This window comes from Tachyglossus aculeatus, chromosome 11 (assembly GCF_015852505.1).
Source record: "Tachyglossus aculeatus isolate mTacAcu1 chromosome 11, mTacAcu1.pri, whole genome shotgun sequence".
Classification (NCBI taxonomy): Eukaryota; Metazoa; Chordata; class Mammalia; order Monotremata; family Tachyglossidae; genus Tachyglossus; species Tachyglossus aculeatus.
This window is the reverse complement of record NC_052076.1, coordinates 54,988,067-55,014,920: the sequence shown is the minus strand read 5'-3', so window position 1 is coordinate 55,014,920 and position 26,854 is coordinate 54,988,067. Positions and strand designations below refer to the sequence as shown.

At 47.9% G+C, this 26,854-nt stretch overlaps 1 protein-coding gene across 3 annotated transcripts; it reads right to left on the bottom strand.

Moving 5' to 3' along the window:
- Nucleotides 1–1,624: 1,624 nt before the first annotated feature.
- LOC119934991 (lysosomal protective protein-like) lies at nt 1,625–26,854 on the bottom strand. Of its 3 annotated transcripts, XM_038754605.1 has the most exons (12): nt 26,484–26,854; nt 25,671–25,782; nt 23,938–24,072; nt 20,420–20,578; nt 19,140–19,231; nt 14,705–14,789; nt 13,691–13,840; nt 13,234–13,364; nt 11,132–11,294; nt 10,488–10,577; nt 3,012–3,114; nt 1,625–1,748 (listed from the first exon to the last, which is right to left on the bottom strand). In XM_038754605.1, exons 1-11 carry the CDS (start codon nt 26,651–26,653, stop codon nt 3,028–3,030), a joined length of 1,374 nt encoding a protein of 457 aa, XP_038610533.1. In that variant the 5' UTR covers nt 26,654–26,854; the 3' UTR covers nt 1,625–1,748; nt 3,012–3,027. The 3 variants fall into 3 exon arrangements, with proteins under 3 accessions (XP_038610533.1, XP_038610531.1, XP_038610532.1); XM_038754603.1 differs by lacking the exon at nt 10,488–10,577; XM_038754604.1 differs by lacking the exons at nt 10,488–10,577; nt 23,938–24,072.

Here is a 26,854-nt window from a genome sequence, read left to right as displayed (position 1 = left end):
GATGCCTCTGATCCTCATCCAGAGAGCTGGAATGTGGAAGAGAGGAGTCCCTAATTTCCGCCTCGGAGTAGCGTCCAGGATGCTGACGCAGACTGGCTTGTGAAAGAATAAATTGCTTTACTCGAGCCCATTCACCATTCATGTGTCTACCAACTCTGTTATACTGTTCTCCCCGAAGAGCTTAGTAGAGCTCTCTGCACACATTAAGCACTCAATAAATACCACTGATTGATTAAGTGATTCACCAGCGAAGCCTGGAAGGTTCCAGGGATAGCGCCAGGATTTGAGGATGGCCAAGAAATTATGCTGACTGACCCTGTTCTTTGTCCTCTTATTTTAGCATTACGGGTTCTGGGCAAATCAGCAGAAAAAGAAATAATAATTATTATTATTATGGTATTTGTTAAGTGCTTATTATGTGCCAGACGTTGTACTGAGCACCGGGGTGGATACCAGCAAATCGGATTGGACACGGTCCCTGTCCCATGAGGGGCTCATAGTCTTGATCCCCATTTTACAGATGAGGGAACTGGGGCACAGAGAAGTATAGTGACTTGCCCACAAGGAGCTTACAGTCTATGGGGGTAGATAGACATTAAAGTTGATTAGGGATGGAGAAAATAATAGCGGGGCATCGGAATATTTACCTAAGTATTGTGGGGCTGGGATACCCAGGGGTATCCCAGCCTAGTTCAGAGTTGACACGGAGGAGAGGAGGGATAGAGGAAGAAAGAGGCTTAATCTGGTAAAGTCTCTTGGAGGAGATGTGATTTTAAGAGGGTTTTGTAGGTGGGGGGAGTTGGTAGGTTGCCAGGTATAAAGGGGGAGGGAGTTCTGGCATTAGTGGATAGAACATGGGCCTGGGGATCAAAAGGTCATGGGTTCTAATCCCGGCTCTGCGACTTGCCTGCTGTATGGCCTTGGGCAAGTCACTTCACTTCCCTGTGCCTCAGCTACCTCATCTGTGAAACGGGGATCGCGAGCCCCATGTGGGACGGGGACTGTGACCAACTCGATTTGCTTGCATCCACTCCAGCACTTGGTACGATGCCCGGCACACAGTAAGCGCTGAACAAATACCACAATTATTACTATCCTGAGGCACTCAATAAATACCACTGATTGATTGATCGAGGAACCTACCATCAACATCCTTTCTTACCCACTGAGACCCGTGAGCACAGGACTCGGGGGGACATGGAGAAGACAGTGGGCCGCCCCTCGATTTACTTTCGTGTTTACCAAGAGTTTCACTGGAAGATGTGGATGAGGCCAGTTTGGAAGCGGTCACCCCCCTCTGTAGAATGAAAGAACACCTCCCCAAATCCACCCTTAGATCATCCTTGTCTACACACCTGGAGGCAAGACTCCTGACCTCTAATTTCAGTTTTCCCAGTGACAGCCTCTCCTACCTCCCCCTTGGAATCTCAGTTTTTTCCCCTTTTTGGGGGTGGGGAGGGCAGAGGATGGGGATTGAAAATGCCTAGCTGGGGGGTTTGGAGGCTGAAAGGACACATGACTGCAATTCTCCCGGAAGGAGTTAGCAGATGGAGAGAGAAAAGGTGCTGTGCTTCTGATAAACTTATCTTTATTGGAGAGATTGAAAAGCAGTTTAATCCTCGAGATCATCCTTCCCAATGAAATGATCATTTTAATAGCTAGACGGCTAGACGAGAAAGGTAAGGTAGTTTATGAGAGACAGGGCTTTATGCCTCAAGATGAGAAGTGCCATTTGGCCAGAGAAACGTCTGTGTCAGAAAAATAAAAAAGTAGAAAATAAACAAGGGTGTGTTTTCCACGGTTTCTGCGATCTGAGGAATTGCCCTACCTTCTTCCCACTGTAATCCCAGTCGCCGCACAACTTCACGTTATCTGTAATGTATTTATTTATATTAGTGGTGTCTGTCTCCCCCTCTAGACTGTAAGCACGCTGTGGGCAGGGAATGTATATAAAATAAATAATGGCATTTATTAAGCGCTTACTATGTGCCAAGCACGGTTCTAAGTGCTGGGAAGGATACAAGGTGATCGGGTTGGGACCGTCTCTATATGTTGCCAACTTGTACTTCCCAAGCGCTCAGTACAGTGCTCTGCACACAGTAAGCGCTCAATAAATACGATTGAATGAATCCCCCCTTACCTCCTTCCCCTCCCCACAGCACCTGTATATATGTATATATATTTGTACGTATTTATTACTCTATTTTATTTGCACATATTTATTCTATTTTATTTTGTTAATATGTTTTGTTTTGTTGTCTGTCTCCCCCTTCTAGACCGTGAGCCCGCTGTTGGGTAGGGACCGTCTCTATATGTTGCCAACTTGTACTTCCCAAGCGCTCAGTACAGTGCTCTGCACACAGTAGCGCTCAATAAATACGATTGAATGAATCCCCCCCTTACCTCCTTCCCCTCCCCACAGCACCTGCATATATGTATATATATTTGTACGTGTTTATTACTCTATTTTATTTGTACATATTTATTTTATTTTGTGAATACGTTTAGTTTTGTTCTCTGTCTCCCCCTTCTAGACTGTGAGCCCACTGTTGGGTAGGGACCGTCTCCAGATGTTGCCAAGTTGTACTCCCCAAGCGCTTAGTCCAGTGCTCTGCACACAGAAAGCGCTCAATAAACACGATTGAATGAATGGGACACAAGTCTTAATCCCCATTTTACAGATGAGAAGTGAAGTGACTTAACCAAAGTCACCCAGCTGACAATAGGCGGAGCCGGGATCTGAACCTCTGACTCCAAAGCCCGGGCTCTTTCCACTGAGCCACGCTGCTTCTCTCTGGTCTATTGTACTCTCCCAAGCGCTTAGTACAGTGCTCTGTGCACGGCAAGCGCTCAGTCAATATGACTGACCGATTGACTGCCATTTCGCTACTCCTTTCCGCTACTCCAACCCCCAAGACCCCGTTGGTTGTGGGACACTTCACGAGGCAACAAAATGGGAGATTGACCGAATGAAGACGCCGCTCCCTCCATGGCCCCCGGGAAGTCCTTACCCTCAGGAGAGGCAGCTCACAGGTAGGAAGTATTCTTGAGGAAAGACTCAAACATCTTCAGCGCCTGGGCTGGCCGATGCTGGGGTACCATGTGCCCGGAGCCCTGGGGACAAGGGACAGAAATAGATGAGAAAGTCCGGCCGAGAAGGCAGTTGGGACGACCCGTGTTGACTCCCCGGGAGCGGACGCGGGCAACAGCTCAGCAGCTCGGAAAACAGTGCGGCCTAGTAGGAAGACCACAAGCTTGAGAGTCCGAGAACCTGAGTTCATTCATTCAATCGTATTTATCGAGCGCTTACTGTGTGCAGAGCACTGTACCAAGCGCTTGGGAAGTCCAAGTTGGTAACATCTAGAGACGGTCCCTACCCAACAGTGGGCTCACGGTCTAGAAGGGGGAGACAGAGAACAGAACAAAACATATTCGCAAAATAAAATAAATAGAATAAATATGTACAGATAAAATAGAGTAATATCATCATCATCATCAATCATATTTATTGAGCGCTTACTATGTGCAGAGCACTGTACTAAGCGCTTGGGAAGTACAAATTGGCAACATATAGAGACAGTCATCATCATCATCGTCAATCATATTTATTGAGCGCTTACTATGTGCAGAGCACTGTACTAAGCGCTTGGGAAGTACAAGTTGGCAACATATAGAGACAGTCCCTACCCACCAGTGGGCTCACAGTCTAAAAGGGGGAGACAGAGAACAAAACCAAACATACTAACAAAATAAAATAGAATAGATATGAATAGATAATAAATACGTACAAACATATGTACAGGTGCTGTGGGGAGGGGACCCCTTCCTCAACCCCAGAGCACTTACGCCCATATCCAAAATTCATTTATTTCTATTAATGTCTGTCCCCCCCTCAGGACTGTAAGCTCGGCAGGGAATGTGTCCACTAATTCCATTGCACTGTACTCTCCCAAGCGCTTAGTACAGTGCTGTGCACATAGAGTAAGCGCTCAATAAATACCATCGATCGACTGATTCAGGGAACCACTCCGATTATGCAAGAGTGTGTACCCTACCCTCCCGCAATAATAGAATATAATTCACAATACTTAAAAATCAGGCAATCCTACTTACTGAGTGCTTACTGCGCGCAGAGCACTGTACTAAGCACCTGGGAGAGTACAATATAAGAATAACTGCTTAGTTTTGATCCTGGCTCTGCCACTTATCTGCTGTGTGACCTTGGGTGAGTCACTTCACTTCTCTATGCCTCAGTTTCCTCACCTGTAAAATGGGGATTCGATCCTATTCCCTTATACCTAGACTGTGAGCCCGTAAAATGAGGATTCAATCCTATTCCCTTATACCTAGACTGTGAGACAGGGACTGTGTCCAAACTGATAACCTTTTATCTATCCTAGTGCTTAGAACAGCACTTGGCACATCAAGACCTGTATATATGTATATGTGTTTGTACATATTTATTACTCTATTTATTCATTTTATTTGTACATATTTCTTCTATTTATTTTATTTTGTTAATATGTTTTGTTTGGTTCTCTGTCTCCCCTTCTAGAGTGTGAGCCCACTGTTGGGTAGGGACTGTCTCTATATGTTGCCAACTTGTACTTCCCAAGCGCTTAGTACAGTGCTCTGCACACAGTAAGCACTCAATAAATATGACTGATTGATTGATTGATTGATTGATTGTACTTCCCAAGCGCTCTGCACACAGTAAGTGCTCAATAAATATGATTGAATGAATAATAATAATAATAATAATAGTAATAATAACAACTTCTCCCCCTCCTCCCCCTCTCCATCCCCCCCCGCCTTACCTCCTTCCCTTCCCCACAGCACCTGGATGTACGTATACATATTTGTACGGATTTATTACTCTATTTATTTCTTTTACTTGTACATATTTATTCTATCTATTTTATTCTGTTCATATGTTTTGTTTTGTTCTCTGTCTCCCCCTTCTAGACTGTGAGCCCACTGTTGGGTAGGGACCGTCTCTATATGTTGCCAAGTTGTACTTCCCAAGCGCTTAGTACAGTGCTCTGCACACAGTAAGTGCTCAATAGATAAAATTGATTGATTAGTACAGTGCTCTGCACACAGTAAGCGCTCAATAAATACGATTGAATGAATGAATGAACTTCTGCCAAAGCAGGGGACAATTCAATCTTCAAACATACTCCGGCTCTGCCACTTGTCTGCTGTGTGGCCTTAGGCTAGTCACTTCAATTCTCTGTGCCTCAGTTTCCTCATCTGTAAAATGGGGATTAAGACTGTGAGTCCCACGTGGGACAGGGACTGTGTCCAACCCAATTTGCTTGTGTCCACACCAGCTCTTCGTACAGTAAGTGCTTGGCAAATACCAGAATTATTCTTATTGCTCCAACCTGTTAGCTGTAACTCTACAGCTCAGTGGTATAAATGCCATTAACTGATCGAGCTACGGAGTTATAGGGTAGCCAGTTATAAAAAACATCGATTGATTATTTTTGAGCCCTTATCATCGTCGATGGTATTTATTGAGCTCCTGCTATGTGCAGAGCACTGGTCGAAGCACTTGGGAGAGAATAACACAGCAGAGTTGGCAGGCACATGCAATCCTACAATCCCTATTTGGGTAATTGGCTCGGCCTCCCCAGCTCCGCTAGGACAGGATGAGTCGGGGTAGGATTTCCCAGGAACTCGGGACAACAAATCACTGGTTTTTTGTCCGAATGCTCACCCAAATGCTACAACGGCCATTCCTTGGTAATTGGGGAAGAAAAGAATATTTCTGTTTTGTTTGGTTCTGTCTGTTTTGTTCTCTGTCTCCCCCTTTTAGACTGTGAGCCCACTGTTGGGTAAGGACCATCTCTATATGTTGCCAACTTGGACTTCCCAAGCGCTTAGTACAGTGCTCTGCACACAGTAAGCGCTCAATAAATACGATTGATGATGATGAAGAGAATATTTCACCAGCCAGAACATCTGCTGCCTTGTCCCCCACCCACGGATTTTCCCGGAGTCGGAAGGGGAAAGGGTAGAGGGGAGGCGGACGAGGCCTAACGAGAGGATGGGACTGTTTGAGGCTCTGCAGAGAAGCAGCATGGGGAGCTGAACCTCGGTTTCCTGAATCACTGGCCCCTCTTCTTTCTTGGGCCCCAGGAAGCTTCCCCTCTTGTTGGCTGGGTGGCGAACAAATCCGCAGCCGAACTAACACCCGAGCTGACATTTGGCCTCGTCCCTTGTTCAGCAAAAAGGAACCTTTGATATGGTGTCAAGGGTGTCCCTACATTAGAGAAGCAGCGTGGCTCAGTGGAAAGAGCCCGGGCTTTGGAGTCGGAGGTCATGGGTTCAAATCCCGGCTCTGCCAGTTGTCAGCTGTGGGACTTTGGGCAAGTCACGTCACTTCTCTGTGCCTCAGTTCCCTCATCTGTAAAATGGGGATTAAGACTGTGAGCCCCATGTGGAACAGCCTGATCACCTTGTATCCCCCCCCGCGCTTAGAACAGTGCTTTGCACATTGTAAGCGCTTAACAAATACCATCATTATTATGATCAGCACATAGTAAGTGCTTAACAAATACCATCATTATTATTATAAGCACATAGTAAGTGCTTAACAAATACCATAAAAAAAAAGTGCCGGGAAATGTACTAAGGTCTGGAGTAGGTACAAGATAATGACGTTAGACACAGTCCGTGTCCCACATAATTAAATTTCTGCCATGTGGATATGCATCAAATCACCGGCAACTCTGTGGATGGTTGAACCAAATTACTGCATGCTGGTCGCTCTCTCTCTCTCTCTCTCTTGCTATTTGTTAAGCGCTTGCTATATGTCAAGCACTCTTCTAAGCAAAGGGTTAGATATAAGTTAATCAGGCCAGACACAGTCCTTGTCCCGTGTGGGGCTCAAAGTCTTAGTCGGGGGAAGAACAGCCTCTCCCTCCCTCTGCCCTACCCCCTTCCCCTCCCCACAGCACGTGTGCATATTTTTACGTATTTATTACTCGATTTTTTAATGATGTGCATATAGCTATAATTCTATTTATTCTGATGGTATTGACATCTGTCTACTTGTTTTGTTTTGTTTTCTGTCTCCCCCTTCTAGACTGTGGGCCCGACGTTGGGTAGGGACCGCCTCTATATATTGCCAATTTGTACTTCCCAAGCGCTTAGTACAGTGCTCTGCACAAAGTAAGTGCTCAAGAAATGCGATTGAATGAATGAATGAATGAAGCTCACAATCAATCAATCAATCGCATTTATTGAGTGCTTACTGTGTGCAGAGCACTGTACAAAGCGCTTGGGAAGTACAAGTTGGCAACATATAGAGACAGTCCCTACCCAACAGTGGGCTCACAGTCTAAAAGGGGGAGACAGAGAACAAAACCAAACGTACTAACAAAATTAAATAAATAGAAGAGATATGTACAAGATAAATAAATAAATAGAGTAATAAATATGTACAAACATATATACAGGTGCTGTGGGGAAGGGAAGGAGGTAAGATGGGGGGATGGAGAGGGGGATGAGGGAGTGACTGAGACCCAGAGAAGTGGACTTCTTTCATTCATTCAATCGTATTTATTGAGCGCTTACTGCGTGCACAGCACTGTACTAAGCGCTTGGGAAGTCCAGGTTGGCAACATATAGAGATGGTCCCTACCCAACAACGGGCTCACAGTCCTCCCCAAGGTCACACAGCGGACAAGTGGTATGCTCTTTCCAGTAGGGCATACTGCTTCTCGTGTGCAGCCAGAACAACCAAATTGCAGAACCCCATCCCAAAACCTTTGTCTCCAGCTCTGAGCCATTAACACAGAAAAGCGCTCAATAAATACGATTGAATGAATGAATGAGTCTATGATCTATAATCCTGAGCCCCGTCCTTCATTCCCCCCGCCTTACCTCCTTCTCCTCCCCACAGCACCTGGATCTATGTTTGTACAAATTTATCACTTTATTTATTTTACTTGTACATATTTATTCTATTTATTTTATTTTGTTAATTTGTTTTGTTTTGTTGTCTGTCTCCCCCTTCTAGACTGTGAGCCCACTGTTGGGTAGGGACTGTCTCTATATGTTGCCAACTTGTACTTCCCAAGCGCTTAGTACAGTGTTCTGCACACAGTAAGTGCTCAATAAATACGATTGATTGATTGATTGATTTATCACTCTATTTTACTTGTACATATTTATTCTATTTATTTTATTTTGTTAATTTGTTTTGTTTTGTTGACTGTCTCCCCCTTCTAGACTGTGAGCCCGCTGTTGGGTAGGGACCGTCTCTATATGTTGCCAACTTGGACTTCCCAAGCGCTTAGTACAGTGCTCTGCCCCCAGTAAGCGCTCAATAAATACGATTGAATGAATGAATGATTCTATTATCTATAATCCTGAGCCCCATCCTTCCTCTCCCCCTCCTCCCCATCCCCTCCGCCTTACCTCCTTCCCCCCTCCACAGCACCTGTATATATGTACATATGTTTGAACAGATTTATTACTCTACTTATTTATTTCACTTGTACATATTTATTCTATTTATTTTGTTAATGTGGTTTATTTTCTTGTCTGTCTCCCCCTTCTAGACCGTGAGCCCACTGTTGGGTAGGGACCGTCTCTATATGTTGCCAACTTGTACTTCCCAAGCGCTCAGTACAGTGCTCTGCACATAGTAAGCGCTCAATAAATATGATTGAATAAATGAATTTACGAACCGCAACACTTCCCAGCTTGGATTTGCCATCAGAGGGCTCAGGACAGCTGCTCTGTGGCCGCTTGGACAGCCCACGAACCAGCCCATGACTGGACTAAACAAAACGAAACTAGCTGCGGGCCCTGAGGCCGACCCCATCACGCTTCTTCCGTCGTCCTGTCGCATTTTTGTACTGAGGGTTTTGTGGTTTGTACACAGTGCTGTTGCCTAAAAATCAGCGTTTAATGTTTTTGGTAGAAACAGAAATACGTGATTCCCATGTCGCCAAACGAACTAGAAATCACCACTTCCCTCCCCTCTTTTAAACTGCAATTCTAGACCCACCTCCTCCAGGAAGCTCTCAGATTTAACCCTGCCCACTTCCCAATCAGTCTGTAATAATAATAATAATGGCATTTAGTAAGTGCTTACTATGTACAAAGCACCGTTCTAAGCGTTGGGGAGGTTACAAGGTGATCAGGTTGTCCCACGTGGGGCTCACAGTCTTAATCCCCATTTTACAGATGAGGGAACTGAGGCACAGAGAAGTGAAGTGACTTGCCCAAAGTCACACAGCTGACAATTGGCGGAGCCGGTGTTTGAACCCATGACCTCTGACTCCAAAGCCCAGGCTCTTTTCCACTGAGTCACGCTGCTTCTCAATAATAATAATAATTGTGGTATTTAAGCACTTACTATGTGTCAAATACTGTTCCGAGCACTGGCATAGATACAAGTAAATCAGGTTGGACACAGCCCCTATCCCGCATGGGGCTCACAGTCTAAATACAATCCATAATTCTTCAATTCTTTCCCTTCGACTCACTACTGCGATGATGATTATTATAACTATTATTAGAAAGTCTGCTTACTTTCTGTATCTGTTAAGTACTTACAGAAGCAGCCTGGCTCAGTGGAAAGAGTGCGGTTTGGGGAGTCAGAGGTCACGGGTTCTAACCCCAGCTCTGCCACTTATAAACTGTGTGACTTTGGGCAAGTCACTTCACTTATCTGTTCCTCAGTCCCCTCATCTGGAAAATGGGAATTAAGACTGTGAGCCCCATGTGGGACAACCTGGTTACCTTGCATCTTCCCCAGCACTGAGAACAGTGCTTGGCACAGAGTAAGCGCTTAACAAATACCAAAATTATTATTATTATAATCTAACTTTGGAGTCAGTGAGCCCCATGTGGGACAACCTGGTTACCTTATATCTCCCCCAACACTTAGAACAGTGCTTGGCACATAGTAAGCACTTAATAAATACCAAAATTATTATTATTATAATCTAACTTTGGAGTCAGTGAGCCCCATGTGGGACAACCTGGTTACCTTGTATCTCCCCCAGCACTTAGAACAGTGCTTGGCACAGAGTAAGCGCTTAACAAATACCAAAATTATTATTATTAGAATCTAACTTTGGAGTCAGTGAGCCCCATGTGGGACAACCTGGTTACCTTGTATCTCCCCCAGCACTGAGAACAGTGCTTGGCACAGAGTAAGCGCTTAACAAATACCAAAATTATTATTATTATAATCTAACTTTGGAGTCAGAGGTCATGGGTTCAAATCCCGACTCCGCCAACTGTCAGCTGTGTGACTTTGGGCAAGTCACAACTTCTCTGGGCCTCAGTTCCCTCATCTGTAAAATGGGGATGAAGACTGTGAGCCCCACGTGGGGCAACCTGATCACCTTGTAACCTCCCTGGCACTTAAACGGTGCTTTGCACATAGTAAGCGCTTAATAAATGCCATTATTATTATTATTAAAGTCGGGGAGAGTTCTGGCGGGGGGGCCAACCGTTACCTTGACGGTGAGGAACGTGATCTTCTCGTATTCCTTAAAGAATCCGGCGACCTGGTTGTTACAGTACCAGGGCTGGTAGGGCCTCAGCACCTGCAGGGGCCGAGGGGAAGACCCCATCTGAGCTTGGGGGCTCCCTCTCTCCCCACTCCCCCAACCCTCACCAACCTCTGCATCATCATCATCATTATCATCAATCGTATTTATTGAGCGCTTACTATGTGCGGAGCACTGTACTAAACGCTTGGGAAGTACAAATTGGCAACATATAGAGACAGTCCCTACCCAACAGTGGGCTCACAGTCTAAAAGGGGGAGACAGAGAACAAAACCAAACATACTAACAAAATAAAATAAATAGAATAGATATGTACAAGTAAAATAAATAAATAAATAGAGTAATAAATATGTACAAACATATATACAGGTGCTGTAGGGAAGGGATGGAGGTAAGATGGGGGGGATGGAGGGGGGACGAGGGGGAGAGGAAGGAAGGGGCTCAGTCTGGGAAGGCCTCCTGGAGGAGGTGAGCTCTCAGCAGGGCCTTGAGGGACTCTGCAGAAAGTCCTTCCCAAACAAAGCCCCCCTGGGAGTCCTGGGGGGCTTCCCCCCAGCTGGTCACGCCTCTCCCCGCTTCTGCCCCCTCACCGGCTGGTTCAGAGACGCCACAAACTTCTCGCCCCCGAGGAAGTTGCAGGCCATGTCAGTGTCCCCGTTGTACACGAGGACACGGATGTTGTTCTGCAGCAACTTGCGATAGAAGGGGGCCATGTCCGTGTACTGCCTCTGGTATTGGGTGGTCGTCCAGGAGCTGCGGGAGGAAGTCGCGAGAAAGAGCCCGGGCTTGGCACTCAGAGGTCATGGGTTCGAATCCCGGCTCCGCCAACTGCCAGCTGTGTGACTCTGGGCAACTCACTTCACTTCTCTGTGCCTCAGTTACCTCATCTGGACAATGGGGATGAAGACTGTGAGCCCCACGTGGGACAACCTGATCACCTCCCCAACACTTAGAACAGTGTTTTGCACATAGCAAGCGCTTAACAAATGCCATCATTATTATTATTATTAATGTTGGCCGTCTCCTCTACGTGGTAGCCAAGGAGCCTGGGTCCTCTTCCTACCTCTTTGAGGCAGACCCCCTATTCCAGTTATCGTCATCATCATCATCAATCGTATTTATTGAGCGCTTACTGTGTGCAGAGCAGTGTACTAAGCACTTGGGAAGTACAAGTTGGCAACTTATAAAGACAGTCCCTACCCAACAGTGGGCTCACAGTCTAAAAGGGGGAGTTACTGCTCCTCTCTGCTCACCTGCCTAAATTTGACTTAGGAAGCCCCTACCCACTTTATTTCCTATCTATAACCCACCCTACGGTACCCCAAAGCAGCCCCCATGGCTCTCCCACCCCACCCCCAATCTGTTCCTTTTTGGCTGGGCATTCCTGCTGTATCATCAGGGATGCAAGTCTGGTGCCCAACTACCACTTCTGGGCTTGGGGTGCCTGTCAAATTGGGGTTGGCATGGATGGTCAGTCCATCAATCAATCATATTTATGGCATTCTTACTATCTCCAAAGCACTGTGCTAAGCGCTTAGGAGTGTACAGTATAACAGAGTTGGTACACTGCCCCCTCCTCCCCTTCCCCATCCCCCCGCCTTACCTCCTTCCCCTCCCCACAGCACCTGTATATATGTACCTATGTTTGTGCATATTTATTACTCTATTTTATTTGTACATATTTATTCTATTTATTTTATTTTGTTAGTATGTTTTGTTTTGTGGTCTGTCTCCCCCTTCTAGACTGTGAGCCCGCTGTTGGGTAGGGACCGTCTCTATATGTTGCCAACTTGGACTTCCCAAGCGCTTAGTACAGTGCTCTGCACACAGTAAGCGCTCAATAAATACGATTGAATGAATAAATGAATGAATGAATGTGTTCCCCGCCCACCTGGCAGGGAGACCTACATTAATGTCTGTCTCCTACTCTAGGCTATAAGCTTGTTGTGGGCAGGGAATGTGTCAGCTTTTTTTTTATATTGTAATCAATCAATCAATCAATCATATTTATTGAGCGCTTACTGTGTGCAGAGCACTGTACTAAGCGCTTGGGAAGTACAAGTTGGCAACATATAGAGACGGTCCCTACCCAACAGTGGGCTCACAGGCTAGAAGGGGGAGACAGAGAACAAAACCAAACATATTAACAAAATAAAATAAATAGAATACATACATACAAATAAAATAGAGTAATAAATATGTACAAACATATATACATATATATACAGGTAATCAATCAATTGTATTCTCCCAAGCTCTCAGTACAGTGCTCTGCACACAGTAAGCACTTAATAAATACGATTAAATGAACATCCTGACATCCCTCATTGCCCCCAGAGCCGTAGTAGCGGCCCGATTGTGGGGAGGGCTGCAGAGGAGGGATGGGGAGGCGAGTCTCAAATCACTTTTCCTGCGTGCACCCCCCATAATCCTGTCTCAAAAGAGCCCAGAGGGAGAGGCCACAGACACACCAAAATCCCAGGCCTTGGAGAAGTATCCCTTGGGGCTCCCAGGAGATCTCCCTGACCTCTTCTCCACACCTTCTTCTCCCCCCCGTTCAGTGGCAAGCTGCGGATTTTGCCTCCCAAATGAGCCCGCAATGTAGTGGATCCTTACTACGACTTGAGAGCCTTCCAGAGGCAGTAAGGACGGACGCTCAAGGCCCAGGGTTTTCAACCCTGTCCCATCTTACCTGCACAGCTCCCAGTGGGGCAAGAAGCTGGGGATGTGCAGCGCCCGCCTCACGTTATCTTCATTCATCCACATGTACAAAGCCGTGGAGTTGATGCACTTGGGAACTCCGTGTACTGGGCCTCCAGCTGGCTGGGGCAGCCCGGGATGAGGAGAGGGAGAGACCGCAATGAAGCCCCTCAGTACCGCCTCTGCGTCTCTCGGCGCCTCCTCCCCTCTCCTCTCAGCCCACCAGTTCCCTCAGGATCCCTCCTAAGTCTCTTCCATTTTCCTCTCTGTTCTAGTATTCTTCCGTCATCCTCCCAAGCGCTCGGTACAATGCTCTACACCGAGTAAGCGCTCCCTCCGATTTTGTCGGCGGGCCAATTTAGCTGCCATCAACTTTTCCGGGTCCCAGATCGTCGTCTGGTTCTGACCAGCTCAGCCCTAGCCCCCGGGCCAGCCCCAGGGCTCCTCACCGGGTTTGCCTTACTGAATCGGTACTCCCGGAAAAGGCTGGCCATGTCGGAGGCATAACGGGCCTGGTAGCCCTGAGCCCCCCAGCAAGGCGAGTAGAGGCTGTACATGTTGAGGCCGATGCCCCGGATCAGGCGAAAAGCTTTGAGGATCTGCGGGGACAAGAGGGCCCAGCCCCAGAGTGGTCACGGGCACAGTCAAGTCCATGCCGATCCCCTAAACCTCCGGCCGCTGCCCCGATTCTCGCCACCGCTGAGAGGGCCCCACCCGAGGGATTGCTCTAGTTGAGGAGGGCTCTCGCCGGGCCCGGTCCGTTCCTTGGAGAGCCCCTTCCTCCGATTGTGGGCAAATCCCAGCGGCCAAAAGAGGGAGGCCAGACACGGGAGGAGGTGGCAAATCTACCCGTCGCCCAGCAGGCTCCATCCAACCAGATGGGGATGCCAACCTCCATTTCAGCTTCCTCACTGCTCCCATGGTTTGTGGCTTTCAAAGGAGGCCAAAGACGTAGACGGGCCAGAAAAACGGGCCGGGGGCCGGGGTGGGGCTGAGGAAAACACGAGGGGAGAAACCCTGGGTTACAGCAAGCACGTGTCTTTTGGGAGAAGATGATCACCCTCAGCCCGAGCCTGACCAGAGCCCGGTAACAACACCCAAGGCCTGGTCAGTAACCATATCCGCCACACTAAAGAAGGCAGCAGATTCTGGGGACAACAGAGTTCCGGAGGGTGACGACCCACGGCAGCGTGGCTCAGTGGAAAGAGCCCGGGCTTCGGAGCCAGAGGTCATGGGTTCAAATCCCGGCTCCGCCACTTGTCAGCTGTGTGACTTTGGGCAAGTCACTTCACTTCTCTGGGCCTCAGTTCCCTCATCTGGAAAATGGGATTAAGACTGTGAGCCCCCCGTGGGACAACCTGATCACCTTGTAAACTTCTCAGCGCTTAGAACAGTGCTTTGCACATAGTAAGTGCTTAATAAATGCCATTATTATTGTTGTTTGTTTAGAAGGACAGACTCACAGCATTGAAGCAGCTGCTCTCGGTGCTGTTATAGAAGTTGCAGGTACCCACAGAGCAGCAGTGGGCATTGAGGGAAGCCCAGAGGCTGTGGGATAGAGAAGGGGGAACAGGGTGAGGAGGATCGCCCGCACTAACCGGGAACCCCAGGGCGCTTGCAAAATGAGGTGAAAAGAGACGCTTCAGGAAAGAAGAAAGCTTCGAGGCAAATCTTCCTCTCGAAATCCGGCTGCGAGCCCCATTTCAGCAGCAGGCTCTACTGAGACGTGGGCTAGGAGACGTGTGGGGCCAGAGCTGCTGTTGGGCTAAGGTTGAGAGGCAAGAAACAGGAACTCAGGCTGAGTAATCAGGAGTTGTTGGTCTCCAGCCACACTGTAGATAATTCCCTTTTCTCCACCGCTCTTTGCTAAATCAATTTCCCCGGTGCCACTCCCTGTTTCCCTGGTACCACTTGCCCGGTTGGCTCCTTTTTAAAGACCTTGCTGGAGCAAATGGATCCCCTCTATTTTGTAGGAGTTTTTTTGGCCCAGATCCAGACACACCCCAAACTCCAGGTTGGAGTCCTGGATGCCAAGTGGAGGCTAGCCTGGGAAAAGGGAGCAACCATCACAGCCACCAAAGCTTAGAGAACATGAAGATGTTCCAGGACAGGCCAGCTGCGGCGGCTGTTGCTGCTTTTGGGGTCCGGGTGGCTCCTCGTCGACCCATTCTCCACCATCAAAGACGACTCCTCCTCTCAAAGAACCTTTTCCGACACCCTGAAATTTCTACCTTCAAGCCTTCTGTGAGGAGGAGCACCTCAGATACCTTGCTCCTCCCTTTATCTTCCCTCGAGGCTGTAATCTCCTTGTGGACGAGGAACGCGTCTACCAACGGCCCTACTGCACTTTCCCAAGTGCCTAGTTTTTATCTTTTTTATGGTATTTTTGAGGCACTCACTATATGCCAGAAACTGTACTAAGTGCTGAGGTAGATACAGATAGTTGGGTTCATTCATTCATTCAATCGTATTTATTGAGCGTTTACGGTGTGCAGAGCACTGGACTAAGCACTTGGGAAGTACAAGTTGGCAACATATAGAGATGTTCCCTACCCAACGGGGGCTCACAGTCTAGAAGGGGGAGACAGATAACAAAACAAAACATAGTAACAAAATAAAATAAATAGAATAAATATGTACAAATAAAATAAATAAATAAATAGAGTAATAAATCTGTACAAACATATATACAGGTGCTGTGGGGAGGGGAAGGAGGTAAGGCGGGGGGAGGGGGAGGGGGAGGAAGGAGAGAGGAAGGAGGGGGCTCAGTCTGGGGAAGGAGGGGGGTTGGACACAGTCCCTGTCCCACATAGGGCTCATGGCCTTTATCTCCATTTTACAGATAAGGTAACTGAGGCACAGAGAACTGAAGAGACTTGCCCAAGGTCACACAGCAGTGGCGGAGCTGGGATTAGAACCCAGATAATAATAATAATTGAGGTATTTGTTAAGCGTTTACCATGAGCCAGGCACTGTTCTAAGCGCTGGGGTAGATACATGCTAATGGGGTTCGATACAGTCCCTGTCCCATATAGGGCTCAACAGTCTTAATCCCCACTTTACAGATGAGGGAACTGAGGCACAGGGAAGTTAAGTGACTTCCACTCATTCATTCGATCATATTTACTGAGCGTTTACTGTGTGCAAAGCACCGCACTGAGTACATGGCTTGCCCAAGGTCACACAGAAGACAAGTGGCGGAGCCGAGATTAGAACTCACAGCCTTCTGCGTCCCAAACCCGTGCTCCCTCTGCTAGACCACACTACTTCTCTATCCTTCAGACTCTCAGGCCCGTGATCTATCCATTAGACCGCACTGTTATGAACGCATTAAGCACTCAATAAAAATGACTGGTTGATGTCTTCATCATCAGCAGTGGCGTTTGTTGAGTGCTCGGAAGAGTACGATACAATAGAGTTGCTGCCCACAGTGAGCTTACAGTCTTCCTCTTGGAAAATTCCGTCTGCAGGACTCTGATGGAGAAACATCTCCGCCTTCCTGGGGAGGACTACGTGGATGAGTGAGGGTTGTGTCCACAGGAAAATAAGAGAAGGAGGTGGAGACAGTCCAAGCTGGACAGAAGTCTCTGCCCCTGACATTAACAATACGGTCTGTGGGATGGAAAAATGCCAAATCAGGGGAGCGAGGGAAGGCATCTGGACATCATCACCGGAGAGCCATCATGGCTTAGCGGATAGAGCAGAGGTCCTGGGAGTCAGAAGGTCATGGGTTCGAATCCCAGCTCCGCCACTTGTCTGCTGTGTGACCTCGGGCAAGTCCCTTAGCTTCTCTGTGCTTCGGTTATCTCATCTGTAAACCAGGGATTGAGACTGTGAGGCCCACGTGGGACGGGGACCGTGCCCAACCTGATGTGCTTGTATCCACCCCGGCGCTCAGTACAGTGCCTGGCACAAAGTAAGCGCTTAACAAAAACCATAGGTAGAGAAGCAGCATGGCTCAGTGGAAAGAGCCCGGGCTTTGGAGTCAGAAATCATGGGTTCAAATCCAGACTCCGCCAATTGCCAGCTGTTACCTTGGGCAAGTCACTTCGCTTCTCTGTGCCTCAGTTCCCTCACCTGTAAAATGGGGATGAAGACTGTGAGCCCCCCGTGGGACAACCTGATCACCTTGTCACCTCCCCAGTGCTTAGAACAGTGCTTTGCACATAGTAAGCACTTAATAAATGCTACTATCATCATCATAAATAGTATTATTAGTCTTTCTTCTGTCTCTTAGTACTCTTTTCCTTCTTCCCTCTCCTGACTTTTCTCTCTCCCTTTCACATGCTCTGATCACGCTCCTTTGAGGGGACCGTCCCACAGAGAGCTGGAGAAGAACCAGCCTCTGCTAGTCCAGGGGTGATTCTAAACATAATCCATTGCTTGACCCTTGGAAGAATAACAAACACTGAGCTTTTTTTCCTGACCTGAATAAGGAACACAGTAAGTCTGACCCAGAGGGTTTTTTTTTTTCCCTTATCTGTTGTTTACAGTAAAAAAGCATCTTAGAAGAAGGGTCAGAATTTCTCTCTGCCCCCATGCTGATTCAAAAGGTTCCAGCCTGCAGTCACCCTGTTGTCAGCCTCTGCTGCTCAGTCATGGTTTCCCAGGGCCTCCTGCTCTGGAGCACTTTCCTCTCTCTGGCTAGGGCTGTGAAACAGATGCCATTTGGGAATACTGTTCCTCTGAAATAATAATAATAATAATAATAGCATTTATTAAGTGCTTACTATGTGCAAAGCACTGTTCTAAGCGCTGAAAACATCAGCTCGAAGACAGGGGTCTTTGAACAGGTTGAGAAGGCGATTGGGAGCCTGTGGACTGGGGTGTAGTGGTGATACGGGATTAGCTTCCAGTTGCTCCTCTCCAGACTTATTGCCTTCCCTGCTACCTGCAGGAGATGTTGCCGGGGAATGGGTTTTTTTTTGGAAGGGGGGTGGTATTTATTAAGCACTTACTATGCGCTAGGCACTGTACTAAACACTGGAGGAAGTACAAGCTAATCAGGTTGGACACAGTCCCTGTCCCACGTGGGGCTCACAGTCTTAATCCGCATTTTACAGATGAGGTAACAGGCACAGAGATGTGAAGTGACTTGCCCAAGGTCATGCAGCAGACCAGTGGTGGAGCCTGGATTAGAACGTAGGTCCTTCATATTAGAAGCAGCGTGGCTCAGTGGAAAGAGCCCAGGCTTTGGAGTCAGAGGTCATGGGTTCCAATCCCGAATTGTCAGCTGTGTGACTTTGGGCAAGTCACTTCACTTCTCTGGGCCTCAGTTCCCTCATCTGTAAAATGGGGATTAAGATTGTGAGCCCCACATGGGATAACCTGATCACCTTGTATCCCCCCAGCGCTTAGAACAGTGCTTTGCACATAGCGCTTAACAAATACCATCATCATCATTATTATATTTATTATTATTATTATTATTATTATCAGGCCTGGGCTAGGCCACGCTGCTTCTTACGGATCCCCAGGGGTCCAAATGGACAGCCTATAAGGCTCAAGGGGTTTGGGAGGAAGTAGAAAGTGAACTGGTTTATATAGAGAAGCAGAGGTTGTTGGTTTCTATGTAAAAGTGAGTTTGGATTATACTCAGGACTTTTTTAACAGGGCAAGGGGGGCAACTACCCTGGGACCACTCTCACAAGTGGCTATTCCGACCGTAGCCTCCCTCCTTCACCTCTGCCATGGCTGTGCCTCCCAAGGGAGCTGGAGGCTACCAACTTGGGCCTAGCGGTCCCCTGACTTCCCCCGCTCTGGACCACCACCTCCCTCCCCCAGAAACTTAACCAGGAACCTCTTTCTTTCAGACCACAAGCCTGGGTAAAGCGAGGAACATTTACACCCATCGTCTCGTCCCCAACAGTGAGGGGCAACGGGGCAGGGCTTACTTACTTGGCTCCGATGATGCCATGGTAGTAGCTGAACTCAATCAGAGTTTCATCGTTGAGCTGGTAATTGTTCACGCCATTGCCAACCCCAAAGCCCTAGGAGAGAAGCCGGACTTGAGACTGGCGAGGACTGGGCCCAGGTTAGACGCTCCTGAGTCTCCACAGTCCGTGTCGCAGATCCCCCATCTCGGACAAATGACGGCCTAGATGGCCTAGGTGGCTCAGTGGAAAGAGCACGGGCTTTGGAGTCAGAGGTCATGGGTTCAAATCCTGGCTCCGCCACTTGTCAGCTGTGTGACTTTGGGCAAGTCACTTCACTTCTCTGGGCCTCAGTGACCTCATCTGGAAAATGGGGATTAAGATGGTGAGCCCCCTGTGGGACAACCTGATCATCTTGTAAACTCCCCAGCACTTAGAACAGTGCTTTGCACATAGTAAGCACTTAATAAATGCCATTATTATTATTATTATTCCACCCCTGGAAATGGGTTGCCTGCTCTCTCATCTCCCAGCCCCACGTATGTGCACGGTATTTCATCCCTGTTCCGTGTATGTGTGCGAATGTGTGTCTATCATTTTTTCTCAGCTCCACCCCTTAGAGCTCCACCCCTAGAACCCTACCCCAATTTTCTCACCCCCTCCCCGACTCACTCCAGAATCAATCAATGGTAGTTATTTAGTGCGAACTGTGTGCAGAGCACTGTACTAAGCACTTGGGTAGTAGAACAGAGTTGATAAACACATTCCCTGCCCATATCGAGCTTACAGTCTAGATCGAAAAACGGACATCCCCATAAAGGTTGTGTCCCAATAAATACTGCATTTTTTCCTACCAAGCAAGAGAGGCTGCCTAGGAGCAGGGGATGGGAAAGCAGGATTGGGATTGGGGCTGGGAGCAAGGATCAGCAACACAGGGCTGGAGCTAAGGGAAGCTCCTTCAGACAGAGTCTGTGTTTATTCATTCAATCGTATTTATTGAGCGCTTACTGTATGCAGGGCACTGTACTAAACCCTTGGGCGAATACAACACTAATCAGACACATTCCCCACCCACACCGAGTTTACTACTCTACTGTTCTCTCCCAAGCACTTGGTACATCCCTAGCACACAGTAAGCGCTCAATACATACTATTGGTTGATTGATAGAGGGAAGACTCCCAATCCAGAAATCATTAGAGTGGACAACCCTTCGGGAGAGTGCCGGGACCCCTAGGAAGGGGTCTTCCAGCATTTTTTGGAGACTTGTTCTGCTCGGCCCATCCCACCCCAGGCCCGAGCTTTACCTTGAAGTTGATGGGGGCCAGCCCGTCGACGATTCGGAGGCTGAGAGAGGGAATGTAGACCCCGGCGTAGCTCTCTCCGAACACATAGAAATCATTGCTGGCGAAGGAGGGGAACTTGGCGAAGAAGCATTGCAGGGCCTGGTAGTTGTCGGCAGCTACCTAGGGAGGACGGCCCACCCCGAGATCGGGGATCAGAGAAATCCGGCAGGAACGTGGAGAGTCCAAAAGCCACTCTCCCCACTTCCTACTCTTGGGATATATTTCTTTTTCCTCGTGAAAGCTAGCTTCCATCATTTGATCCTGTTTTGGACAGGAGACTTAAAGGGGAGGGAGATGCTTATCGGTTACCCTGCTGTGAATGTGAAATCATCAGGTCCAAGGTTTGGGGGATGTCATATTTGATATTTGTTTTGTCGTCTGTCTCTCCCTCCTAGACTCTGAGCCCTCTACTGGGAAGGGACCGGCTCTATATGTTGTCGACTTGTACTTCCCAAGCGCTTAGCACAGTGCTCTGCAAACAGTAAGAGCTCAATAAATACGATTGAATGAATGAATGAAGGAATGCCTGCCTGTGGCGGGGGTCAAGACAAGGGAAAATCACTTGAGCATCTACTCAAAGAAAGAGCACAGGCTTGGGAGTCAGAGGTCGTGGGTTCTAATCCCGATTCCACCACTTGTCAGCTGTGTGACTTTGGGCAAGTCACTTAACTTCTCTGGGCCTCAATTACCTCATCTGGAAAATGGGGATGAAGACTGTGAGCTCCATGTGGGACAACCTGATGACCTTGTATCTACCCCAGCGCTTAGAACAGTGCTTGGCACATAGTAAGCACCCAAACCCCAAGTCGGTATCCCAGGGCGGCTTGGCCTAGGGGAAACAACCTGGGCCTGCCAGTTGGAGGACTTGGGTTCTTATCCTGGCTCTTCCACTTGCCTGCTGGGTGACCTTGGGCAAGCCACTTCGCTTCCCTGGGCCCCAGACTTCTCATCTGTAAAATAGAGACTAAATATCCATTCTCCCTCCTATTTAGACTATGAGCCCCACTGATGATGATGATGATGGCTTATTCCTGCGGTGATGATGATTTGTTAAGCGCTTACTATGTGCAAAGCACTGTTCTAAGCGCTGGGGGGGATACAAGGTGATCAGGTTGTCCCGCATGGGGCTCACAGTCATCATCCCCATTTGACAGATGAGGTAACTGAGGCTCCGAGAAGTCAAGTGACTTGCCCAAGGTCACACAGCAGACATGTGGCAGAGCTGGGATTTGAACCCATGACCTCTGACTCCAAAGCCCGTGCTATTTGCACTGAGCCATGCTGTTCCTCTGTATATATGTACTTAATACACAACTCTTTATTTTTATCAATGATGTGTATATATCTATAATTCTATTTATTTATAATAATGGTACTGATGCCTGTTTATTTGTTTGGATGTCTGTCTTCCCCCTTCTAGACTGTGAATCCGTTATGGGCAGGGACTGTCTCTGTTGCTGAATTGTACTTCCCAAACACTTAGTACAGTGCTGTGCACACAGCAAGCACTCAATCAATATGATTGAATGAATTGAATGAATGAATGAGTTATGATGGGAAAGTTACTTGGAAGAGAGGATTTGGGAGAGATAATCATGAGTTAAACTTTGGACATATTGAGTTGCTTAGTCCCTTTGTGATGGGGTCTCAGATGCTGCTCTAACGCCTGGGAGTCCCCAAGTCGGGTCTTGCCGTGGTGTCTCCCTACCAGCTTGCAAAATTAGAATTGGGGACTTGGCATTGGGGGGAGGGATTTCAAATTCTATTTCTGCCCTCCTTCTTGTGATCCTGATTTTCTTCCATAAAATAGAAAACTGCTCGTTGCCCCCAAAGGGCCATATTAAACACTTAACGATGTGCATGAGAGGGGACCCCTAAGGACCCCTCTAGACTGTGAGCCCGCTGTTGGGTAGGGACCGTCTCTATATGTTGCCAACTTGTACTTCCCAAGCGCTTGGTACAGTGCTGTGCACACAATAAGAGCTCAATAAATACGATTGAATGAATGAATGAATAAGGACGGATCAGATTTGCAATGGCTCCTGTAATCTGGATCCTGATTTTGGTCAAATAGATTGCCCTTTGATGGTGGTTGGGTTGAATTTCCTAGTTCCCCTTCACTCCTCACCCTCCCTCTCACACCACCTTGCTCTGACCTAGGAATTTCTTTGTAATTTGATGTGTATATACCCCTCTAGACTGTCAACTCCCCTTTAGCTCCTTGTGGCAGGGAACGTGTCTACCAATCCGTTTTATTGCACTGTCCCACATGCTTAGCATAGTGCTCTACACACAGTAAGAGCTTAATAAATACCTTTGGTTGATGGATTGGTTGTGTGTGAAAGTCTGAATGCCCTTGCACTCACCAATCAATCTAGACTGTGATCCCGTTGTTGGGTCGGGACCGTCTCTATATGTTGCAGACTTGTACCTCCCAAGTCATCATCATCAATCGTATTTATTGAGCGCTTACTATGTGCAGAGCACTGTACTAAGCGCTTGGGAAGTACAAATTGGCAACATATAGAGACAGTCCCTACCCAACAGTGGGCTCACAGTCTAAAAGGGGGAGACAGAGAACAAAACCAAACATACTAACAAAATAAAATAAATAGAATAGATATGTACAAATAAAATAAATAAATAAATAAATAAATAGAGTAAAAAATATGTACAAAGTAAGTATGTACATGTACTATGTACATATGTACATAGCACTCAGTAAATATGATTGATTAGTCCATCGAAGAGCTTACTGTGTGCAGAGCACTGTATTAAGTGCCTGGGAGAGTACCATCTAACACAGTTGGTATACATGTTCCCTGCCCACAATGAACTTACAATCAAGAGGAGTCCAGAGCCTCTTGCTCCCTACCTTATTCCCTCCAGAGTCTTGTTAGCTTAGTTCCCTCTCCCACCCATTAATATATCTTTATATTCCGTTATTCCTCCTATCTCTAATTTACAGCCCATCTCCCTCACTAGACTGACAGCTCCTTGGGGGCAGGGATCACGCCTAGAGAAGCAGCGTGGCTCAGTGGAAAGAGCCCGGACTTTGGCGTCAGAGGTCGTGGGTTCGAATCCCGGCTCTGCCACAGGTCTGCTGTGTGACCTTGGGCAAGTCATTTAACTTCTCTGAGCCTCAGTGACCTCATCTGTAAAATGGGGATTAAGACTGTGAGCCCCGCGTGGGACAACCTGATGAGCTTGTATCCCCCTCCAGCGCTTAGAACAGTGCTTTGCACATAGTAAGTGCTTAACAAATGCCATCATTATTATTATTGTTATTACTAACTGTATTGTATTCCCAAGTGCGCTCAGTAGGAGTTGCTCAGTTCACAATAGGCAAATGTAAGCCCGTTGTGGGCGGGGATTGTCTCTCTTTATTGCTGAATTGTACTTCCCAAACGCTTAGCACAGCGCTCTGCACACAGTAAGCGCTCAAGAGCTACGACTGGATGAATGAATGGATGAATGACCTGCTGGTCGTTGATTTGGTAATTCCGGCTGAGGGAATATGAGTAGCCAACGCCAGCAGGCGATTCCAGGTACAAGATATTGGCAACTTTGTTCCAGCTGTAGGGGTTCTCGTAGAGGAAGCTGTCACTGTGGATCTGTATAGAACGGAAAGATGGACAGGATTAGCCTCCACTCTAAGAGACAGGACTGTCCCCCCGCCACACCATCTGCAGACCCCACGGCTCTCATGAGAAGCGGAAAGAGCCCGGGCTTGGGAGTCGGAGGTCACGGGTTCTAATCGTGGCTTCTTCACTTGGGGTAAGTCAGTTAGCTTCCTTGTGCCTCAGTTCCCTCATCTGGAAAATGGAGATTAAGACTGTGAACCCCATGTGGGACAACCTGGTTACCTCGGATCCCCCCCAGCACTTAGAACAGTGCTTGACACATAGTAAGCGCTTAACAAATGCCATCATTATTAGTATTATCTGCTGGGTTGAAAAGGTCAGTGAGAAGAGCCCACTGTTGGGTAGGGACTGTCTCTATATGTTGCCAACTTGTACTTCCCAAGCGCTTAGTACAGTGCTCTGCAAACAGTAAGCGCTCAATAAATACGATTGATTGATTGATTGGAGGATCAGCAAGAGAAAGGCAACTTGAACTGGGAACCGAGGACTCCTGTCACCTCCACCTGGCGGCGTCGATTCTTTGTCCTACCTCGGCCGCCCCTTGAGTCCCCCAGCCAAAGAAGTCCGGGACCAAATGGCAAACTCCGAATTACTGCATAGGAAGGCCTTGTGGGTGGAGGCAGAAAGGAATTGCTGCTTTCCCCAACAATTTTCACTGGCAGAGGCTTACTGGAAAGAAGTAAGTGCCCGTCCTGAGGGCAGGAGGGACGACATTCATTCATTCAATCGTATTTATTGAGCACTTCCTGTGTGCAGAGCACTGTACTAGGCGGTTGGGAAGTACAAGTTGGCAACAGATAGAGACCCAACAGCGGGCACACCGTCTCAGCCCTACTGAGAGCTCACCTCCTCCAGGTGGCCTTCCCAGACTGAGCCCCCTCCTTCCCCTCCCCACAGCACCTGTATATATGTATATATGTTTGTACGGATTTATTACGCTATTTATTTTATTTGTACATATTTATTCTATTTATTTTATTTTGTTACTATGTTTTGTTTTGTTCTCTGTCTCCCCCTTCTAGACTGTGAGCCCGCTGTTGGGTAGGGACCGTCTCTATATGTTTTCAACTTGGACTTCCCAAGCACTTAGTACAGTGCTCTGCACACAGTAAGCGCTCAATAAATATGATTTGTACTTCCCAAGCGCTTAGTACAGTGCTCTGCACACAGTAAGCGCACAATAAATACGATTGATGATGATGATGATGATGATTGAATGAATGAATGAATGAATGAATGAATGAATGAATGAAAGAGGACATTGAAGGAGTCAGGAAGAGCACGGGAGAAGCACCTTGGCCTCGAGGAAATAGTACAGGATTGGGAGTCAGGAGACCCAATTCCGGTTCTGCCACTCATCTGCTGGGTACAAATCACTTGACTTCTCTGGGTCTCAGTTTCCTTCTCGGTTAAATGAGGGTAAAATATCCGGTCTCCCTTCCCCTTAGACTGTGAGCCCCATGTGGGACAGGGACCGTGTCTGGTCTGACCGTACTGTATCTACCCCAACGCTTAGCTTAATATTGTGCGTAAACACCAGTGGAAGGTACCAATGCTCCCTTGCTCACCCGGTAGGGCCCATTCTCTTCCAGAATCCCTTCCATGGAGCTGCAGCCAGGGCCTCCGTTCAACCAAAGCACCAGAGGGTCGGTGGCTGGGTTCCCCTGAGACTCCACAAACCTTCAGGAAGGGAAGAGAAACGAAACCAGATGAGTCCATCCCATGGTTTGCACCCGACCCCAAGTGGTCAGGGGGGTCAGAGGGGCAACACCTTCTCTGGGGAGGCCACCAAGGGAACCAGCTGTCCAAGGACCCATCTAGGGGGAAAGTCAGGCAGGCAGTCAATCCTCAGGCAGTCAATTGAGTGCTTACTGTAAGTAGAGTTCTGTACTGAGTGTGCTTGGGAAGAGTAGAGTAGAACAATAAACGGACACATTCCCTGCCCACAACAAGCTTACAGTCTAGAGGACGAGCTGACAAAGAACCAAGAGAAGCAGCATGGCTCAGTGGAAAAGAGCCCGGGCTTTGGAGTCAGAAGTCATGGGTTCAAATCCCAGCTCTGCCAATTGTCAGCTGTGTGACTTTGGGCAAGTCACTTCACTTCTCTGGGCCTCAGTTCCCTCATCTGGAAAATGGGGATGAAGACTGTGAGCCCCCCGTGGGACAACTGGGTCACCTTGTAACCTCCCCAGCACTTAGAACAGTGCTTTGCACATAGTAAGCACTTAATAAATGCCATTAAAAAAAAACAAAAAACAAATGCTCTATGATCTTGGGTGAGCCACTAGACCTCTCTGAGCCAACACACAAACACACGCACCAACTCTCTCTCCCCCTCCTCCCCACCCATGATGGTGATCCCCCTGCCTTCAGGTACTTACCAGTAGTGGAAGTATTTCCCGGAGCCTGCTTGGAGGTAGCCGGACCACTGCCGGAAACTTGGCATGGAAGAGAGACCCGGCAGGGAGGTGATGAGGTCAGGGGCATACTGGCTAGAGCTGAACCCCAGGCGTAGACACGAGAGGGCCAGGAGGCTCCAGGGCGGGAACATCTTAACAAGCTGGCCGTCTTCCGCTGGGCCGAGTGGTGCTGCCGGCCTCCCGCTGTCTCTGTGGCACCCGTGAGGTTTGCCCAGGGTCTCCCTGCTGATTGATAACCGGGACTTGCAGACCAGCCCTGCACCACGACTCAGTAGGAGGAATTCATTTGCTTGGAACGTCGCTCTGTGCTCCAGTCAGCAGCTTACCTTGGC